This window comes from Arvicola amphibius, chromosome 3 (assembly GCF_903992535.2).
Source record: "Arvicola amphibius chromosome 3, mArvAmp1.2, whole genome shotgun sequence".
Taxonomy (NCBI): domain Eukaryota; kingdom Metazoa; phylum Chordata; class Mammalia; order Rodentia; family Cricetidae; genus Arvicola; species Arvicola amphibius.
The window spans coordinates 83,830,696-83,849,488 of NC_052049.1; the positions used below are offsets into that span (position 1 = coordinate 83,830,696).

The 18,793-nt window shown below is 45.5% G+C and overlaps 1 protein-coding gene across 1 annotated transcript; it reads right to left on the reverse strand.

The window, feature by feature from the left end:
- Positions 1–575: 575 nt before the first annotated feature.
- Positions 576–17,853, reverse strand: C3H11orf97 (chromosome 3 C11orf97 homolog). Its single transcript, XM_038321094.1, has 4 exons — positions 17,710–17,853; positions 14,666–14,770; positions 2,763–2,888; positions 576–671 (listed from the first exon to the last, which is right to left on the reverse strand). Exons 1-4 carry the CDS (start codon positions 17,831–17,833, stop codon positions 667–669), a joined length of 360 nt encoding a protein of 119 aa, XP_038177022.1. The 5' UTR covers positions 17,834–17,853; the 3' UTR covers positions 576–666.
- Positions 17,854–18,793: the final 940 nt, after the last annotated feature.

Sequence of the window (18,793 nt, forward strand, 5' to 3'; positions counted from 1 at the left end):
CTCTCCTGCCTTCCTTCACATTTCTTTATCTTCCAATTTTCCATACTATGTTTATGCTTCTATGAAATGAGTGGAAGGGTTTTTCTTCTTTTTTTCTTTTTAAACTCATAATATATATATATATACATATATATAACTTATTCATGTATCTGTAATAGATAGATAGCCTGCTCCTTACTATTTAATAAGCAGATTCTAAAGAAACAATACCCTCTACTGAGCTGTAAGAAATAACTGTCTTTGGCCAAAGCTCTTTGACTGGTCATTCATTAACTACTCAGGAGGTACTGTGTGTTCTGCTCCGTGTCAGCCACGTCCGGATCACCTCTATACCACACAGGAAACGGGTTAACCATTACACTATAGGTAAAGTTTCCGCTTTATAATGTTTAATTTGAAATGAAGAAGAGCTGTGCCTTTGTTTCATTCATTGAATAGAATACGCAGAGGACGCCTAATACATCTCAACTGTGAAATCTAAAAACGAGTATATTTTTCTTAGCACATTTCCCCAATAGTATTTTGTGGCTTTGGAATGATTTATATATTGGTATTACAGACTAAGAAACTTTTTCCATACATCTTAAATTGAGAAACAAGCTTGAGATTCTTCTGTCTTTGGCCATTAGGAGAATGCCAGGCCCATCTCTGTGGAAGGTGTCCATCTTATCCTAGAGTGAGAAAAAGAGCATGAGGTGAGCAAATGCGTTTACTTGGGGAGATGATCTTTAATTCTAACCCCATTTCAATCTAAGTTTGGTTAGATTGAATTCTCATAGTGGTTCACATGCAGAGCAGAATGGGAAAGCCACGTGCGTCCTTATAACCAGGAAACCACGGTTCAGCCCCTGAGACCCGCTTACCAGCTACCTGGCATCTCCCTGACTCCTCCTACTTTCTCTCTATACCTCTGTTCAGATTCCTGCTTAGCTTTACTCTACTAAGCCATTCTTTAATAACCAATGGTAATAGAACATATTCATAGGCATTGATTTTTCTGCAGGTTGTAAATGGACTCACCTCCCAGAATCTAATACTGCCTTGCCACAGCCCTGGCATTTGAGCCTGGTTAACCACAACTGTGTGATCTGATGGTTCCACCCTGTTGTCCAGTGACCAGAATCTCTGTAAGGATGGCCAGTGGTTACGGCACAGTTTTGGAAGTCAGAGGGGCATAGGCTGGTGATTTCCACTCCACTAGCTCTCAGAGCAGGCATCACCATGTCCTTCCTATCACCAAGATTTTTACCAGGGAGGTGGAGCTTATCATCCTCAACTTTTGATCACGTGAGCCGTACAGCCATGGGTGCCTGCTGTCCTGCCCCGTGTGTGAGCCGTACAGCCATGGGTGCCTGCTGTCCTGCCCTGTGTGTGGGCTGTGCAGCCATGGGTGCCTGCTGTCCTGCCTCGCGTGTGAGCTGTACAGCTATGGGAACTGCTTGCTGTCCTGCCCTGCATGTGGTAAGCAATGGCAACTGCTTTATTATTGCCAACCCATGTTCCATGGCTCTCTCATTTGATTTCTGTCCTTTAATCTTATGTCTCAGTTCTCAGCACCTGCATCGTTCATGTCCCACAAGTCCTTCCCCAGCCTCCGCTTTTGTGGCACTTGTGCTGTGCCCACACTTAGGATCAGTAGATATCCCAGTGTTTGGGCTCCGGGCACAGGAGCACTTCATGGTGGAGGGCATGGGCTCTGGAGATGAGCTTCCTGGATTCAAAGCAAGCACTGCCACTTAATAGCTAAGTAGACTGGGTGAATTCTTCAGCCTGTCTGTGCCTTGGTGTCCTCATCTGAAAGGTAGATTATGTCTATTCCTTACTGTTGGTGTAATGCTTAAATAAAATGCTAGGAATCGGAAACAATGGTGTTTAGAGCAATTGCTAGGATGATTCCTCTCCCAGTCAAGAGCACAGACACTGGGGCCGACTCAGAGAGTAAGAGTGTGCACTCGTCTAATCTAGGACCAAAGTCTGGATCCCAGCAGCTACATCATAAAATGCCTTTAACTCAAGCTCCAAAACAGCTAATCAGGTTTCTGACCTCTGACCTCTGTGGGCACTTAGCAAACACATACACACACACACACACACACACACCCCTCTAGATTATCTTTAAAAAGAAAGAAAAGAAAAGAAGGAAAGGAAAGGGGGGAAAGGACACCATGCTTGGCTTCTGTGTGCTGCTATTTTCACCCGGGGTCCCCTCCCAAGTATAGACAGATGTTCAGAATTCTTGTGCCAGCTCCGTGGTCCCCACACTAGCTGTGCATTGCTCCCGTGTCAATAGCCCTGTCTCTCCCATACTCTGCAGCAGATATGTGACACACAGACACTGGGAAAGTGAGAATAAGCACGGCTTGTCTCCAAGCTTCTGTCTTCTGAAGAGCACACCACAGTTGACATGTGCCAAGAATAAGGAGACACTGAGGGATGCATACAGGAGACTTGCCCATCCCTCCTTAATTCCCCCACCTTCCCTTCATCACATTTAGAAGAAAGGAAAGCACATGATTCCTCCCTGAGGGTCTGGCTGTATACAAGAAACTCTTGTGCGTAAGAAGTAAAGAAAATAGACGTGTAAGCCTAGGTGTGAACTCTCTGGTGTCTGTAGAGGTGTGCTTCTTAGTTGGACTGCTTGAGTCCCAGGGTGACAAAGTGTGACCTGACAGAAGCAAGCTGGGGAGGCCAACTCAGCTGGGGTTCTTAGCCCTGGGCCACTTGTTGGGGCATCCGTGGGAGTCCAGGGTGCAGGGTCTTACTTCTCAGTCCTCCATGCCTCGAGTAGTACTTGGCTTGGGGGAGTGAACTGTTTCTGCTCTGCTGTCCTGGCATCGTGCCTCCCACAGGCAGGTTCCTCTTAATGCTCCAAATTCCATCCAGGGCCACTGTGAACATGTTACAGACAAGGCAGCGAGAGTGAGCGGTGCGTTCCCTTCCCAGCGCGAAGCATTTTAAAAGTCTTTTCCTTGAGGATTATGCTTTCAATTCATTGGGTAAAGGCATATTTGACTTAATCAAGCTGCCCTAGGTCTTTCTCATCTTTTTAATCTTTAATACATTTCCTGCATCCATCTATTACTGCGTGGAATTAAACCACAATATGCTGTTAAGCTCGAGTCTCCACAAAGACACAAAAAGTCAATACAGTAACATATATTGCAGAACAAAAGAATCAAGAATAAATAAAAACAAATTCTGCATATTATTCGGTTTTCCATATCTGATTCTAATTTAATTCCTTCAATAAGAAGAAATATTTCCAAAGGTGAGGAAACCATTCACAGCCAGGCAGTGGCACACGCCTTTAATCCCAACACTCAGGAGGTAGAGGCAGGCAGATCTCTATAAGTTTGAGGCCAGGTTGGTCTACAGAGCGAGTTCTAGGAATAGCCAGGGCTACACAGAGAAACCCACTTGAAAAAACAAAAAAAAAAAAAAAAAAGAAAGAAAAGAAAACCATTTACAAGACTGAAGAATCTCTTAAAAGCCATCAGCCAGGTGTGTCTTAAAGTTCCAGGTGTGTCTTAAAATCCATGGCCGCTCACTGGCTCCTGCTGTTAGAGTGTTGAGCCCCTGGGAAATGGTGTCTGCACTGTCACCTGGCAGGTGGTAGGAGGTCTGGAATCCTGAAAAGGATGTCTGCACCTCAGTACATGCCAAAGCGTTATCAGTGCTTTGTGCTTGAATCTATCCTAAATCATCGGTTTAGGGATTTCCTTAACCACTGTGCTGGTTACTTCTATATCAGTGTGACACAGCCTGTCATCTGGAAAGAGGAACCTCGACCGAGAAGATGCCACCACTAGGTTGGCCTGTGGGGGAATTTTCTTGATTGGTGATAGGTGAGGGAGGGCCCAACTCACTGTGGGTGGTGCCAAACTTGAGCAGGTGGCTCTGGGGCTTATGAGAAAGCACACTGAGTAAGCCAGCAAGCCCATCCCTCCACAGCCTCGCATCAGCTCCTGCCCTGATGCGACAGCAACCCTGACTAAGTCAATTTAATTACAGAGGGAGGCGCAGACCAGGCTGACTTGAGTCAGTGAGCTCAGGTGAGCTGCTATGGCTTCTTGGTCTGATTTTGAGCATGTAAATTGTAGTGCTGAATACTCTTCACAGACCCAGGGCTTCCCACCCAGAGTAGTCTCACTGACACTCTCGTGACACTTGGTCCCTCCATAAAAGGTTCTGCTGTAAGTAATGGCTAGGAAGGAGCGCAATCTCTGGGCTCAGAACAGAGTGCGGCTTCAGGCCCAGCTCTCCCATCACCATCCGTAAGCCCTGGGCAAGTTGTTTTAACCCACTGTGTCTAGTTCCTTAGATTTGAAGTGGACCTAGTAATACCACCTTGGAAGGCTCTTCTCGGATGTGGATGAAATGGACCCAGAGTGCTTTGTGTTCAATTAACGGTTGCTATCGTCTTCACAAGGACAGTGACTTTGCTGTCTGAGGGTGAACTCAGACTCCAGGGCTGCAGCTGGAGGGCAGCTGGCAGGGTGTGTGTGTGTGTGTGTGTGTGTGTGTGTGTGTAGCTGAAGCCGCCAATCAAGATGAGTGTCGTCCTTTCTCTAGGTCCTTAAAGGAAGACTCACAATCGCCTCCTGCTGAGATCTTACAAAACTAAAACGGTTCTCCTCCCTCTCAAGCCAGTTTCCACTTCTGTCCTGTCTAGAGAGCTGCTCCTCCCAGCCGCTGCTCCCAAATGCAGGTGAAGACAGCTCGCGATTTGCCCTATGGGGCTGCGGCAGCGCGGGGACCCTAGCAGGTAGACAGCAGTGTAGGCTCTAGAGCCAGGCTTCTGCAGACAGCTACAGCAAACTGGATAGCAAAGTGTTCACCAGCCAGCTTTGGCTCCGGTCTTCCTGATCCACCTAGAGGAGCACTGAAGGTTACAGCTGAACAGAAAACACTCAAAATATACACTCAAATGCTAGGAAGTAGTTAAAACTTCAAAGTGAAATACAGTTAAATACAGTTGTGCGTAAGTGATCACTGCTTTCAACCATGAGGGCTGAGAGAGAAGCTTTTGACAACACTGTGTCTGATAAGACACTTGGGTGAAGAGGTTACCAGAGCTGAAGTACTAGAGAAGAACAAGTCGCTGAGGGCCTGAGAGGCAGCTCCCCTCTTGGGGGAAGTGACCTCTCTGTGTTCCAGGCATGCAGGCACCTTTAAGAAGGTAGCAGGATGGCAAGGCAGGGCAGAGCCAGGAAGGCCTCAGAGTTGGGACACCCGATAGTAAGGGAAAAGAGCAGCAGGCACTAGAGACTCAAATCCTGTCCTAGAACCTCTTAGAGATCTTTTCTTTCCTTGGGTCCTTGATCATTCCAATTCAGAGACCTTTTTCTGTGCATTTTTATTCTAAATTTAAAAATATAAAACCACGCATGCTTTCCCTAACCCCTAGAGAATCTAGCCAGTCTCCAGGTTGATTTTACGGGGAACTTAAACTTATCTTTAAAAGTTTGTTTTTGATCCTCTTGGCTGTGTGTGGACTGAGTGATGAGTGAGAGGCCTGGCAGGCCGTGGAGCCATACTTCCCTGTGTAAACATGTTCAGAGCTTTGACCAGGGAAAGCAAAACTTCAAGTGACTGTAATTTTTGCTCAGTGACTTCTAGGCCCTTGGCCTGCCAGTTGGTATGTAACCAACCCAAGGGGTTACATTGTATACATTGTAGATACACAGATCTGAGAGGACTTTGGGGGGCAGAGGAACAAACCCAGGCAGGACCTTGTGTATTTTAGGCAAGTTCTCTATGACTGAATTGTATACCCAGCCCCCTTTTCAGTTATTTTCCTTCTTTTTTTTAAACAATATTTATTTTTACTTCATATGTATTGGTATTTTGCCTACAGGGTCCAGATTCCCTGGAACAGGAGTAACAGACAGCTGTGAGCTGCCATGTGGGTGTCAAGAATAGAACCCTGGTCTTCAGGAGGAGAAGGCAGTGCTCTTTTCAGCTGAGCCATCTCTCCAGCCCACCTTTTCTGGTTGCTTAAGACAGGGTCTAATATAACACAAGCTGGCCTTAAACCCTCTGTGTAGCCAAGGATGACTTGAACTCCTTAATTATCATGGCTTCCACTCAAGTATTTGGATTAGAACAAGCTCCACCAGGAGCAAACCCAGTCCAGGTACATGGACAGATCAGGACTGAGCCAGCGACCAGATCCAGAGTCAGCGATCTCCACCACAACAGGTCCAACTCCAAGCCAGGGACTTCTGCAGAAGGAGATCCAGACCAAGATTTACAGAAACAGATCAAAGCCAGCAGCCTAGGCCAAAGTAAGCTTGATACAGCACACTCCAAGGGAGCAGACCAAAGCACAAAAGCAATGCGTTACCACCAGGAACAGGAATAACCAACCGTGTAACTAGAACTGTGACACTGACTGTACCATGAGGAACAACCATCTGAGCTGTGGATTCACTGGCACCTAGAAGATTATTCAACAGAATCTCAGGCAGCCCCAACCACACCTATTAGAGGAAAAGATGAGTAGAAAAGGTAAGATCACACACTACTCCACAAAGAGCAACACAACACCAGTAAAACCTAAAGATCCTACAAAAGCAAGACCTGAACAACCAAATATGGATGAACCAGAAGAAAATTATCTAAAAAATAATCTCAAGAGAATGTTTGAAATTCTTAAAGATGAAATGAGAAATTTCCTTAAAGAAATGGAGGAAAAAACAAACAAAAATAGGAAGATATCAACAAATCACTTAAAGAAAACCAAGAAAAAGAACTCAAACATATAAAAGAAACTATTCAGGACTTAAAAACTGAGATAGGAAAAAATAAAGAAAACACAAGCCGAAGAAATTATAAAAGCAGAAATCATGAGAAAAAGATCAGGAACCACAAATGCAAGCATGAACAACAGAATATAAGAAATGGAAGAGAGAATCTCAAGCACTGAAGATGCAATAGAAAAAATAGACGTGTCAGTTAAAGAAAACATTAAATCTAACAAAATCTTAACCCAAAATATTCATGAAATATGGGACACCATAAAAGGCAAAATCTTAGAATAATAGGTATAGAAGAAGGAGAAATTCAACTCAAAGGCACAGAAAATTTAACAAAATCATAGAAGAAAACTTTCCCTACCTAAAGAAAGATATGCCTATGAAGATACACGAAGCTTACAGAACACCAAATAGACTAGATCCAAAAAAGTCCTCTCACCACATAATAATCAAAACACTAAACATACAGAGTAAAGAAAGAATATTAAGAGCTGCAAAGGAAAAAGGCCAAGTAACATATAAAGGTAGACCTATCAGAATTACACCTGATTTCTCAGTGGAGACAATGAAAGCCAGAAGGTCATGGTCAAACATTATGCAGATATTAAGAGATCACAGATGCCAGCCCATACTACTATACCCAGCAAAACTGCTGATCACCATAGAAGGACAAAAAAGATATTCCATGACAAATCTAGATTTCACCAATACCTAGTCACAAACCCAGCCCTACACAAAATACTAGAAGGAAAACTCCAAACCAAGGAAGGTGGCTATACCAACAAAAACACACACACATTGATTTCATTACAGCAAATCCCAAAGAAGAAAAAAATGCACAAATTAACATCACCAATAATTAAAACTAAATTAACAGGAGATAGCAACACTGGACATTAATATCCCTTAATGTAAATGGACTCAACTCACCTATAAAAAGTCACAGGCTAACAGATTGGATACAAAAACAGAATTCATCCCTCTTCTGCATACAAGAAATGCATCTCAACCTCAAAGACAGACATCGTCTCAGAGTAAAAGTTTGGGGAAAAAATACCAATCAAATGGACCTAAGATACAAGCAGGTGTAGCTATGCTAATATCTAGCAAAATGGACTTCAAGCTAAAATCAGTCAAAAGAGACAAAGAATGACATTTCATATTAGTCACAGGAAAATATTTTACATAAGTGATCCCAAAAATTCTACAACTTCTACAACTCATAAACACTTTCAGCAATGTAGCAGGATACAAGATGAACTCAAAAAAATCAGTAGCCCTCCTGTCCACAGATGATAAAAGGGCTGGGGAAGAAATCAGGGAATCAACACCCTTCACAATAGCCACAGATAGCATAAAATATCTCAGAGTAACTCTAGCCAAACAAGTGGAAGACTTGTATGACAAGAATTTTAAATCTTTGAAGAAAGAAATTGAAGACACCAGAAAGTGGAAAGACCTTCCATGCTCTTGGGTAGGCAGAATTAACATAGTAAAAATGGCAATTTTACCAAAAGCAATCTACAGATTCAATGCAATGCCCATCAAAATCCCAGCAAAATTCTTCAAAGACTTCGAAAGAATGGTACTCAACTTCATTTGGAAAAGCAAAAAACCCAGGATAGCCAAAACAATCATGTGTAATAAAAGAACTTCTGGAGGCATCACAATCCCTGACTTCAAACTCTACTACAGAGCTACAATACTGAAAACAGCCTGGTATTGGCATAAGAACAGACAGGAGGACCAATGGAACTGAATAGAAGACCCGGATATTAATCCACACATCTTCAAACACCTGACCTTTGATAAAGAAGCAAAAAATATCAAATGGAAAAAAGAAAGCACATTTAACAAGTGGTTCTGGCATAACTGGATATCAACATGTAGAAAAATGAAAATAGACCCATATCTATCATCATGCACAAAACTCAAGTCCAAATGGATTAAAGACCTCAACATAAAGCCAGCCACACTGAACCTCATAGAAGAGAAAGTGGGAAGTACACTTGAACGCATTGGCACAGGGAACCACTTCCTAAATATAACCCCAGCAGCACACACACTGAGAGACATAATTAATAAGTGGGACCCCTCCTGAAACTGAAAAGCTTCTGTAAAGCAAAGGACACTGTCAACAAGACAAAACAACAGCCCATAGAATAGGAAAAGATCTTCACTAACCTCACATCACACAGAGGTCTGATCTCCAAAATCTACAAAGAACTCAAGAAATTGAACACCAAAAGATCACATAATCCAATAAAAAAAATGGAGTACAGGCCTAAACAGAGAACTCTCAACAGAGGAATCTAAAATGGCTGAAAAAACTTAAGGAAATGTTCAACATCCTTAGTCATCAGAGAAATGCAAATCAAAACAACTCTGAGATTCCATCTTAACACCTGTAAGAATGGCCAAGATCAAAAACACTGATGACAACTTATGCTGGAGAGGTTGTGGGGAAAAGGGAATATTTCTGCATTGCTGGTGGGAATGCAAGCTGATATAATCCCTTTGGATGTCAGTTTGGCAATTTCTCAGGAAATTAGGAAACAACCTTCCTCAAGACCCAGTAATACCACTTTTGGGTATATATCCAAAGGATGCTCAATCATGCCACAAGAACATGTGCTCAACTCTGTTCATAGCAGCATTGTTTGTCATAGCCAGAACCTGGAAACAACCTAAATGCCCTCGATCGAAGAATGGATGAGAAAAATGTGGTACATTTACACAATGGAGTACTACACAGCAGAAAAAAATAATGACAGTTTGAATTTTGCAGGAAAATGGATGGAGCTAGAAAACATTATTTTGAGTGAGGTAACCCAGACACAGAAAGACAATTATCACATGTACTCACTCATAAGTGGTTTTTAAACATAAAGCAAAAAAAGCTAGCCTACAAACCACAATCCCAGAGAACTTAGACAACAATACGGACACTGAGAGAGACTTAAATAGATCTAATCTACATGGGAAGTAGAAAATAGAAAAGACAAGATCTCCTGAGTAAATTGGGAGCATGGGGACCTTGGGGGAGGATTGAAGGGGAGAGGCGAGAGCCAGGGAGGGGAGCAGAGAAAAAATGTAGAGCTCAATAAATATCAATAAAATAAAATAAAGTATTTGGATTACAGGCATGGGCCTGACTTTTTTAATGTTGACAACTGGTTCTTATAAAGTATATGCTACAGAGAAAAATAGAATATTTGAAGGGTAAACTTGGCATATGGTCAATGATTTGAGATCTTAATCCAAACTAAGCTTTGTTAGATATAAGTTATGGCTGCCTGCAGAGAGGGGATTTGGAGCGGCCCTGTCATTTGGTGAATCCTGATGCAGGGGGAGGAGTGAACTGGTCAGGTGGGGTGGGGTTAAGGGGAAAAGTTTTGTTCTAGACTTGGCTGATCCTGAGTGTTTAAGAGACACTCAGGATACAGTGAGCCTAGAGACAGGAAGGTCAGGTGTGTCCTAGAGACATGAAGTTCAGGTGTGTCCTAGAGACGTGAAGGTCAGGTGTGGCCTAGAGGCGGGAAGGTCAGGTGTTCTAGTAAGAACACAGTGGAGGAACTCAGAGAGAGCTAATGCTAACGGGACAAGATTCGAAGATGGTAGGCATCATCCTGGATAACTCAAAGGTTGGGCAAAGTGGGGAGCAAGAGTTCTTAAGGAACAACAACAAGGTGTTCCAGGGAGAAAGCCAGGATAGCTTGGCATCATGGAGTCTGGAGAAGAACCATCAGGCACATTAAACATGGAACTCTCAGTCAGTGAGGATGGCCCAACCCCTGCTGGGCTTGACTGTGTGTCACCAGAGATACCATCCTGAGTAGAAAGACAATAGGTTTGGAGACAGACTTGAATTTGGAGTCCGAGTCTGCCACTCACTGCATAAATGTAGACCTCCTAAAAATCTCTCAGGACCTCGTGAGCAGGAGAATGTGACTGACTCCAGTGTTTGCTTGTTTCAGCTTTTTGAGATGGGCATTCTTTAGTCCAGGTTGGCCTTGAACTTGTGATATAGCCAAAGATGCCCTTCACTTGCTGATCCTCCTGCCTCTTCCTCCCAATTGATAGAATTTAATTTTGAACAGTAAAAAGACACTGTAGAGGTTTGAGTGTGCAGATGGCATGCTTCGTCTTGGAGAACAGACTGAGGAGACCACAGTGGAAGTAGCTACAAATACTGTTGCTGAGCTAGAAATGGGGAGGAAGAAGATGGAGGTGTGAAGGGCGCAGATGGGGAAACTTGGGGCTCTTCCACACCAGAGTGAGCAGACTCAGCCAGCCATCTGGAATGGAGCTTGAGGACCTGCCTTCTAAATGCTGCCCTAATCAGGTAAGTGGACTGTGAGATATTTCTTGATGTGGGAAGCCCCTGAAGCGTGGGTTAAAAAGTTGTCTGCGGCCGGGTGGTGGTGGCGCACGCCTTTAATCCCAGCACTCGGGAGGCAGAGGCAGGCGGATCTCTGTGAGTTCGAGGCCAGCCTGGTCTACAAGAGATAGTTCCAGGCCAGGCTCTAAAAAAGCTGCAGAGAAACCCTGTCTCGAAAAACCAAAAAAAAAAAAAAAAAAAAAAAGTTGTCTGCGTACAAAATGAGAGCTCTCTTCAGGGCGTGTTAACTCAGGGAGGTCAATCAGACCTGGAAAGCAGTCACGCTCACCACTATCCCACCAATGCAACCAGACATCCATTTGCAAAGTCAAGCAGGCTCCAAGGGATGAGAAGGGAAAGAGAAAAGCTAGAAATGGTACGTTTTGGGGTGGTTCTCATTGTAGGGTCATATGTAAGAGACGGAGAAAAAGATCGGAATGATGAGCGAAGTGGCTCACACAAGAAGCTGTGGCAGGAGGATCTCAGAGAGCTTGAGGCCAGGCCTGGGCTACACAGAGAGTTCCAGGACAGCCAGAATTACATAGAGAGAGCCTGCCTTGAAAAAAGGGGGATGGGTGGGTGAGTTATTCATATTATGGAGGCCAAGCAGAGATAGGAAGTTAGGGAGAAAAGGTGGCAAAAGAGAAAGGAGCAGAGCCAGGGGAGTGGGGCTTGTTGTCCTCGAGACCATCTTGAAGCTTTCAGAGGGAAAAAAGGAGTAGACGCATATGCCACACACCACTGAGCGGCTGCACGGTGACGAGCCACAGGCCTTGGCCGTCAGAAGTTATGTGCTATCTGGAAATGTTTCTAAACTCTCGGGGACCACAGTGTACTTACAACAAGGAGGAGGAGGACCAAAGGATGAGCACCGGCTCGAGGCAACCTGCCACGTGCACTCACCCAGTGTCCACAGAGAGCTCCTACTGCACACTTGGAAGCTGGATGCAGAATCTGGGCTGTTGTGGCGATGTGTGTCTTTGGGAAGGAGTAGCTACGGCTGTGGTCGGGAATTTAAAGACCAGTGACCCTGCACTCCCTGCTAGAAGGCCCAGTGGCTAGTTAGGGGCTGCCCACACTGCTGCCAGGCAGGAAGAGTTTGTCACCCTCTCTGGGTGCTAGTTCCCTATCCTGGAGGTGCCCCTTAAAACATTCAGAGAGTTTTCTAGGTAAAATAATACCTTTGGGTGCCCTCTGTTGGGTGCTATAAAAATGCAACCCAGACAGCAGAATGCTAAGTGAATATTTGAAAATACTGAGAAAAATGAGTATTTATTTCCTTTTCTCTTAGGCTGTCTCACAGTCAAATGCACTCCGTAAGAAAGATAAACACTTGTTCCTCCTAAGAGAATGGCAAATATGTTGTTTAGCTTCTATGTGGTCCTTAAAAACAATGAAGCTGAATCCAAACTATTATAATGACTCGGGAAAAAGTTGCTTAGTCACCAAGAACATAGTGCACATAGGCTGGGCAGGTCATTCTACATCTATGGAGAGTAGACATCAAGCTTTTCTTGAAGATGCGCTGTGTCATTGGTGATACAGTCAGTCCCAAAGTAAACACTATGGCCACTTAGAAACATAAATGGGCTGGAGTCTGGATGATACGCCTTAAGGTTGCCAGAATCTCCTTAGAAACTCCTAAAGGGACTGGGCCCCACCTCCCAGAACAGTCCACCCAGACGACAACCAGGTCTCTGAACCCTGGAGCCCGAGTTTCATGATTCTGTCATTTACTTTACTTTTTTATTGGTATGGTATGTGTGCACGATGGGTGTATGTCTGCAGCATGCATGCGGAGCACAGGACAGCTTGTGGAGTCGGTCCTCTCTCCACCTTTATATGGTGTAATGATTAGCTCTAATTGTCAACTCTACACAACCTAGAATCGCCTAGAAGAGTCTCAATGAGGGATTGTTAAAATCAGGTTGACCTGATTTTACGTTGGTGGGAGATTGTCTTGATTATGCTAGTTGACATGCAAAGACCCAGCCACATACTGGGAAACATCATCCCCTGGGCTTAGGGTCCTAGACTAAATTACAGAGGACAAGCAGAGCAGTGGGCATGCATGCATGCGTTTTCTCTGTGCTCTTGACTGTGGATGTGTCTAGCTGCTTCAAGTCCTGCCTTGATGTCCTCACTGTGAACTGACTCAGAACTGAGAGTTACGTAAGCCTCCTCCGCTGACGTCACTTTTGTCAGGGTATTGTACACCAGGACCATGCAGGAACTTTAGGGATTGTGGGTTCCAGGGACTGAACTTCCAAGGTCAATAGGCTTTCCTTCACAGCAGATGCTTTACCCCACCTTGCTGACCTAGGTATTTCCTCTAGCAAATTCAGGACCCCATTAACATTGTAATGAAAACCTGATTATTTGAAAGGCTGGAAACAGTCTCTCAGTGATCCTGGCTGAAAAGGAATCATGGACACGTGGTGCCAGTTGTTATTCTTTTGGTTGGCCCTTTAAGGGGCAAGCCACACCCACTCCCAGCGACCCCCCCCACCCCTCTTGCTGCCATCCTGAATCTCTTTTCCTATCCCTTGGCGTGTGCACGTGTGTCTCTCTGTCTCTGTCTCTCTCTCTCTCTGTCCTTTCTCTTCTCCTTCTCTCTCTCTTTCTCTCTCTCTTTCTCTCCTCTAAGTAATAAATGTCCAGTTCTACGCCTTCCTACTGTGTCTGTGTGCCTTTTACCCGCCAAATATCCAAACCTGCCATGAGCTGTCTCTCCCCGCTCGCGTAGCGGGACCAGCTTGCCCGGGATGAGCCACGGCTCATGAACCGCCCGGGGATCTTGGGCTACCCGCTTGGGACCCGCGAGTCTCTGCCTTGGGACTGGCTGCTCCCAGAGTCCACTGCCTGCCTACAGCTGCCGCCTGGGACTTTATAGCTATTTTTTTTAAAAGAACAACACCAGTCATCTGAGAATGATGTCTGTGAGGAAGTGTGGGCATCACATGAACTATGCCGAGAGCTATCAGTGACCAGTTGCATCACTCATGAACTGTGTTTTTCTAAAATGAGATCCCTGGGAGATCTGACCTAGTTCAGTGGCTCACACTGCTGGAACAGTGCTGGCAGGGAGGTCTCTGAGGAGTAATGCCAATCACCTGGGAACTTGGTACTCAAGGCTTCCCCGCCAGGAAGCTGCTTTAACAAGCTGCTGGGTAAGCGAAACAATGTAACATTTGGGAACAGCTGTTCCTCCTGCAAATCAGTGTTGATGATCTGAAGATGTTACTGTGTGTCCCAGGCTTGTGCAAACGTTCTACTTACTTACTATTAATTAGAAAGAACACCATTCACAAGTATGGACAGCAAAACATATATTGAAGATCTAATTCACTTTCCACTACATAGTGCTATATTTGGACAGAGGCAAAAAAAAAGTTTTATGATTTCCCAGGAACATTCTTCTCTTGATGTAAGTTATCATTTCATCACAAATAAATTAACCACCCTGCCATCAAATAAACAAACTTATAGTTACTTAGCAAACGTACTTCCTTGTGGCTAAGATTACCTGCAGGTGGGCTTTTCACATGGCACTCATCCCTCTTGATGGAAAGTTCTTCTTCCAAAACCTCCTTGATTCTCCTATGGGGCTCACAGTATAAAAACGTCTTCCCTGGAAAGGCATTCACAATTACTCATCACTAACCCTGCCCAGCCTTCCAGCAGTTATTCCTATATGAATAGCTTTCTGAAAACTGGCATGTCGTCCCTGAGAGACAGCAGACAGCTTGCCCTGCAGACTCCTTCTTGGGATGATCTCTTTTGTCACAACTTCTGCTTTGGAGAACTTCATACTTCCATGTAATTCCTGAGGGTGTGGAGTAAGCTTCAGGGTTCTCTCTTGGGTATGATGAGGAAATATATGAAACATTCTCATTACCTCTGTGAACTTTCAATTATTAAGAAGGAAAGGGTCTGGGGCTGGATGTTGGCTTTGTTTTGGGACAAAGTCCTCCTGTGTTTCCCAGCCTTCTGTAGAACCTGAAACAATCTTGCCTCAGCCTCCTGGTGTTGCGATTACAGGCATGTACCACCATGTGACTGCTGGTTAAAGACCTACTCTGTTTCTGACATTTCCTTTGGGGACGAGGACAGAGCAAAGGGTAAGACAGATCTGTGTCTGGATCTTACAGTCCAGATATGTGTGTGTGTGTGCGTGCGTGTGTGTGTGTGTGTGTGTGTGTGTGTGTGCGCGCACGCGTGCATGTGCGAGTGTGTGTATAACATCAATATGCTCCAGCATGTATGTGGAGGTGAGAGGACAGGTTTCAGTCTTCTCATGCTTGCACAGCAAGTGTTAAGGCAGCCTCCCTAGTCTCACCTCTGTGGCATCCCTAGCTTTCCTTCCTAAGACTACAACTGATGACTCAGCAACCAAGTGCTTGCTGCTCCTGCAGAGAACTGCCATTCTGTTTCTGACACCCACAGGGAGGCTCACAGCTGGAACTCCAGCTCCCCAGGACCCAGTGCCCTCTTCTGGACTCTGTGGTCTCACATGCACACACACATGCGCACACACACACACTAACAAATAATAAAATTAATCTGAAAATAAGCAAGAGATTAGATCCATAGACATTAACCACAGATTAAGGTCCAAGACTTTCTGTGGCCTCTAAGGCTAGCCCCATCTTTCACTGCTGCCCCAGCCCAGGACTGGCCTTTGTCCCCGGTGCCTTGCGGCAATTCTTTCTGCTCTCTCCAGAGAACAGAACCCTAAAAGGACCTGGGATGTGTCTTCAGACTGACTTCACTGTTGGCTTCTCCGTGCTCAGCGCCCCATCGCCAGTCCACCTGACCCCACCTTTGCATGACCCCTCTCCCTGACCAGTCTCTCTCCTGAGTTTTTGCTGAAGTAACTGCCCTTCTTGCTTTACTGCATTCAGTTCCTGGAGAAGCGTTCCCTGCTCTGCAGCCTAGAACTGTTTTTTTCTTTTTTCTTTTTTTTTCTTTTTTTTTTTTTTGCCTAGTAGCCTTTCTTTCCTCATTTGATTCATTTATTGTTTCACTTGCATATTTGCATACAATTACTGTGTAATGGTGGCTTAATATCTGTCTCTTAAAGCCAGCCATCAATACATAAAGGCAGAAGTCCTTCTGTTCCACCCGCTGGAATATTAGAGCCGAGTTTGGCATAAAAGATGGACAGCGGATGTGTGTTGAGGTAGAACAGCACCGGGCTGCTGCATACCCGTCTGTCCACACAGCCTTTCAACCACCAGAGAACAAGGGCTTCCTGTCACAACTCAAGGAGCCGTAGAGAACTCAAGCAAAGTCTTTAGATATTTAAGATTGGAGGTTAATCTCACAAAGATATGGCAGGCATCTCCTCTCGTTCCCGGTTAACCAACAGAGAGCAGAAGTGTACTTGTCCAAAGGTGACAAGCTCTTTGGGTAGTAACCCTGCCCCACTTCTGATGGTGAGGACTCAGAAAAGGTACAACCAGACACGTCTGGGTTCTCATTCTTGTTTCCTAAAGGTCGGGGGTCATGGGAGTAGAAAGCAGCCTTACTTTATCCTGTTTAGACTTTCTCTGAAGAACCATGACCTTCACAGGAAATGGCTTGACAGGGAAGGAGGCTAAGTCGATACTGTAGCACAGAGAGAACTGCCTGCTCATTGGCAGACTGTGGTGTGGCAGTCAGGGAATCCACAGAGCAAACGGTGGAAGGAGAAAGGGCAGGTGGGAGGGAGAGGGACCGGAGAAGGCAGAGAAAAGATTTGCTCCACTGATTTGGTTAACAAGCTGTCATGTGCAGGACAGTGGGGGAGGGGGGAGGGCTGCAGAGACCCCTGTAGTTCTGGGCTTTGCTTTGGAGTAAGGTTTGGCAGGCTTGTTGACTTCTAATAACAGTTGATACTGATTTTTTTTTAACCTAAGCATCTTGTGTTTCTTTTTCTCACAGTTACCTGTGGGTGAGAATAAACTGTTTATATTTTATGGTAAGAAAAGCCTGGTGTGGTGGCATGCATATTGATCCTTGTAACTCACTGGCCAGCCAGTCAGACAGTCGTTCAGCCAGTCTAGCCTGTCCTGCAGAAAAGCTTCCAGATCAGCAATAAAACTTGGATGGAACCTGGGGAATGACACCCCCCTCCTTGATTGCCTCTGGGGATTAGCCAGAGCTTCTGGAGGCTCCCTCACCAGAGAGGCAATCAAAGAGGCTCTGAGCAGCACCTGGGAAGCTGCTCGCAGTCCTCCTAGGCCCTGTTCTCACCCATCCTTCCTGACAGCTGTGTTAGTGCGCGCACGGTCCCTTTAAAAATCAATGTCTTTATGAACCATCTCAGCTGAAGTTGATATCCAGTGCTTGGGTTCAGGAGTCCGTGATGAAGGGGAAAAGACTTCCTTCTACACCCTTGGCCTGAAGAGATTCGGGGTGCTTTCTGCCAGTGTCTTTATCTCTGTCTTTGCCAAACAGCGGCTCTCAACCCCTTCCCTAGAAATCGTCAGGTCTCCATCCAGTTCCTCCCTGGGGTCCTCAGCCTTGTCACTATCCCCACAGCCCCAGGGCCCCACGGCCACAGCCTGAAACTGGAGCTGAACTTACATGGTTGGCGGGGCTCTTGGGGGCCGCCGGTACGACCCAGCCCTGGGGGCCTAGGCTGCTCCCCGTCGCGGCCCGCCTCCGCTGCCGACCCTGCCGTCACCACCAGCGCCTCCTGCCTCCTCATGCCACTGGGGTCTCCCGGGCCCAGGCCCACCAGGCCTCTCAACTCCGCCACCGGCTGCTCTGGAACGCGAAGCGTCTGAGGTTGCCATAGTGACCGCGGATGCTCCGGGCCTCCAGGGCTCTGCTAACTTCTCCTAGGACCCGAGTGACAGCGACACACCGCGTGCAGTCAGGCGCTGCGACTCCTTAGATACAGACCCACTCAAAGGACCCAGCTTCTCAAGAGAGGTGCTTCCGTTGTGTGACCGGGAAACCGAGAGTCACAAAGTTTTCGGAAAGTGTCCAAGGCCACAAAACTGGGGTATGACTCAGCAAAGTCTGCTCCAAAGCCCCAAGAATTGGTCACCAGCTCCGACAGGGAAGGAAGAGTGCTGGGATGGGCCACAGGCCCGGGACCGCTGATTCCCTACTCTGATTTCACAATTTAGGAGCTGTAAATTTCTAAACAATTGTAGTTTACGACTTCGATACTCACGGTCTCTGTCAGCGCACAAAGTCATCGATTTTACAAGTGACGAACCTACAGAATTGGAAAAATGAGTCAGAAAATTGAGTTTGTTTGAAGCAGCGGTTATCTCCGTTTTTTTTAAGTCATTAAAAAGTTGCATTACTTTTTTAGAAAGTTAAACAGTTCGATAAGGCTTTTAACAAATTCAGGATACACTCCACCGGCCCCCGGCCCCGCCTCCAACCCCCCACCCCAATATGTCTGTCTTCACTGAATACCAGTTGCAACCACTTTTATTCTTCCGTTTTTTGTTGTTTTCTTCTTTGTTTGTTTGTTTGAGGCAGGGATTCTCTGTGTAGCCCTAGCCACCTTGGAATTCTCTTTGTAGACTAAGTTGACCTTGAACTCACAAGAGGTCCACCTTCCTCCCAAGTGCTGTGGTTAAGGATGAGTGCCACCACGCCCGTCTTCCATCTTTAAATTCCAGAACAAACCTTTGCACACGTGTGCGCT